This window comes from Cynara cardunculus (genome assembly GCF_001531365.2).
Source record: "Cynara cardunculus var. scolymus isolate 2C chromosome LG 3, CcrdV1, whole genome shotgun sequence".
NCBI lineage: Eukaryota > Viridiplantae > Streptophyta > Magnoliopsida > Asterales > Asteraceae > Cynara > Cynara cardunculus.
The window spans coordinates 35,585,840-35,587,022 of NC_037530.1; the positions used below are offsets into that span (position 1 = coordinate 35,585,840).

General features: G+C 40.2%; 1 protein-coding gene across 1 annotated transcript; it reads right to left on the reverse strand.

The window, feature by feature from the left end:
• Positions 1-781, reverse strand: LOC112510497. Its single transcript, XM_025115928.1, has one exon. It carries the CDS (start codon positions 749-751, stop codon positions 98-100), a length of 654 nt encoding a protein of 217 aa, XP_024971696.1. The 5' UTR covers positions 752-781; the 3' UTR covers positions 1-97.
• Positions 782-1,183: the final 402 nt, after the last annotated feature.

Sequence of the window (1,183 nt, forward strand, 5' to 3'; positions counted from 1 at the left end):
CCATAAATTTCAGTACCAATTTCAACTTTTGAAGCACATCACTCTTACAAAGGACTAACAGTGCACAAAATCACCATTAAACCTGGATTTACAAGCTTCAAAGCTTCATACCATCTTTTTCAAACTCGGATGCCTTACTCGACGACTCGCCCTCATCTTTCTTCTTCCTCTTCCCCTTGGATTTGATTGCATTTAATGCAAGAACCACACTTGTCGTATCTTGATCACTCCGCCTGAAATGAGACATTGTTCTTTGATTTGTAGGGTGGAACCCAGAAGAGAGCGGCACAGCAACAAAACACTCGCTACAGTTTATGCACACAAGCTCCGTGTAGGCTCTAAAACTGGCGTATTGGAACCGATACTGGCACCCGGAACACTTGGTCCAAAATGAACGAGTCACGTTGCAAAAAGCCTCTGAAAGAATTTGCAAGGCTCCTTCAGCACCAACCACAGTGTTTCTGCCAGCTTGAACAATCTCAACTAGGCTACAGAAATTTTCGCATTTTTTGGCAACATTAGCAGATCCTTCCAGCTTGAGAACCTTATGCCAACCTGATTGGCCATTTACGACTTCCTCTTTTGCACAATATATATCAATAACGGTGATCAAGATCGATATAGAATTAAGCCACGGACACAGGTCTCTTGCTTTTTTGGCAAAAAGATTTGCTTCAGCATAATCTTGTTCCATGAATTTTCTCTCAGCTACCTCTTTGGCCCTGAGAGCTTTGGTCTCGTCATACTCCATGGTTCGCTGATCTTCGATATCTTAAACCGTGCAGAGCCTAGTACACGAAACAAACAAGTTTAACAAGATTTAAGGATAATAATCGAAAGAATGCATGCATACAGAAACAAGCTGTTACCACCTAGAGCTGAAGATCTACTGTACTATCCAAAAACTTTCAGACTCCATAAATGGAAAACCCTAATACCGAATCTAGTGAGAGTAGCAGAAGAATGAAGATGGTTAGCCACACATACCAAGGGGCACTTGATGTTAAGATGATTAGAAAAACAGTGGGCATAATGGTAAAATGTATATAGGTTGTATCTAAGAACCTTCAAATGGCCCAAGAAGAAAAAAGTAATGGAACAATTGTGCAAACTTTTTTAAGAATTCACAAATGAATATACCCATTTCCCAAACTTTGCAAAGATCTAGAAGTAGTATGATTGT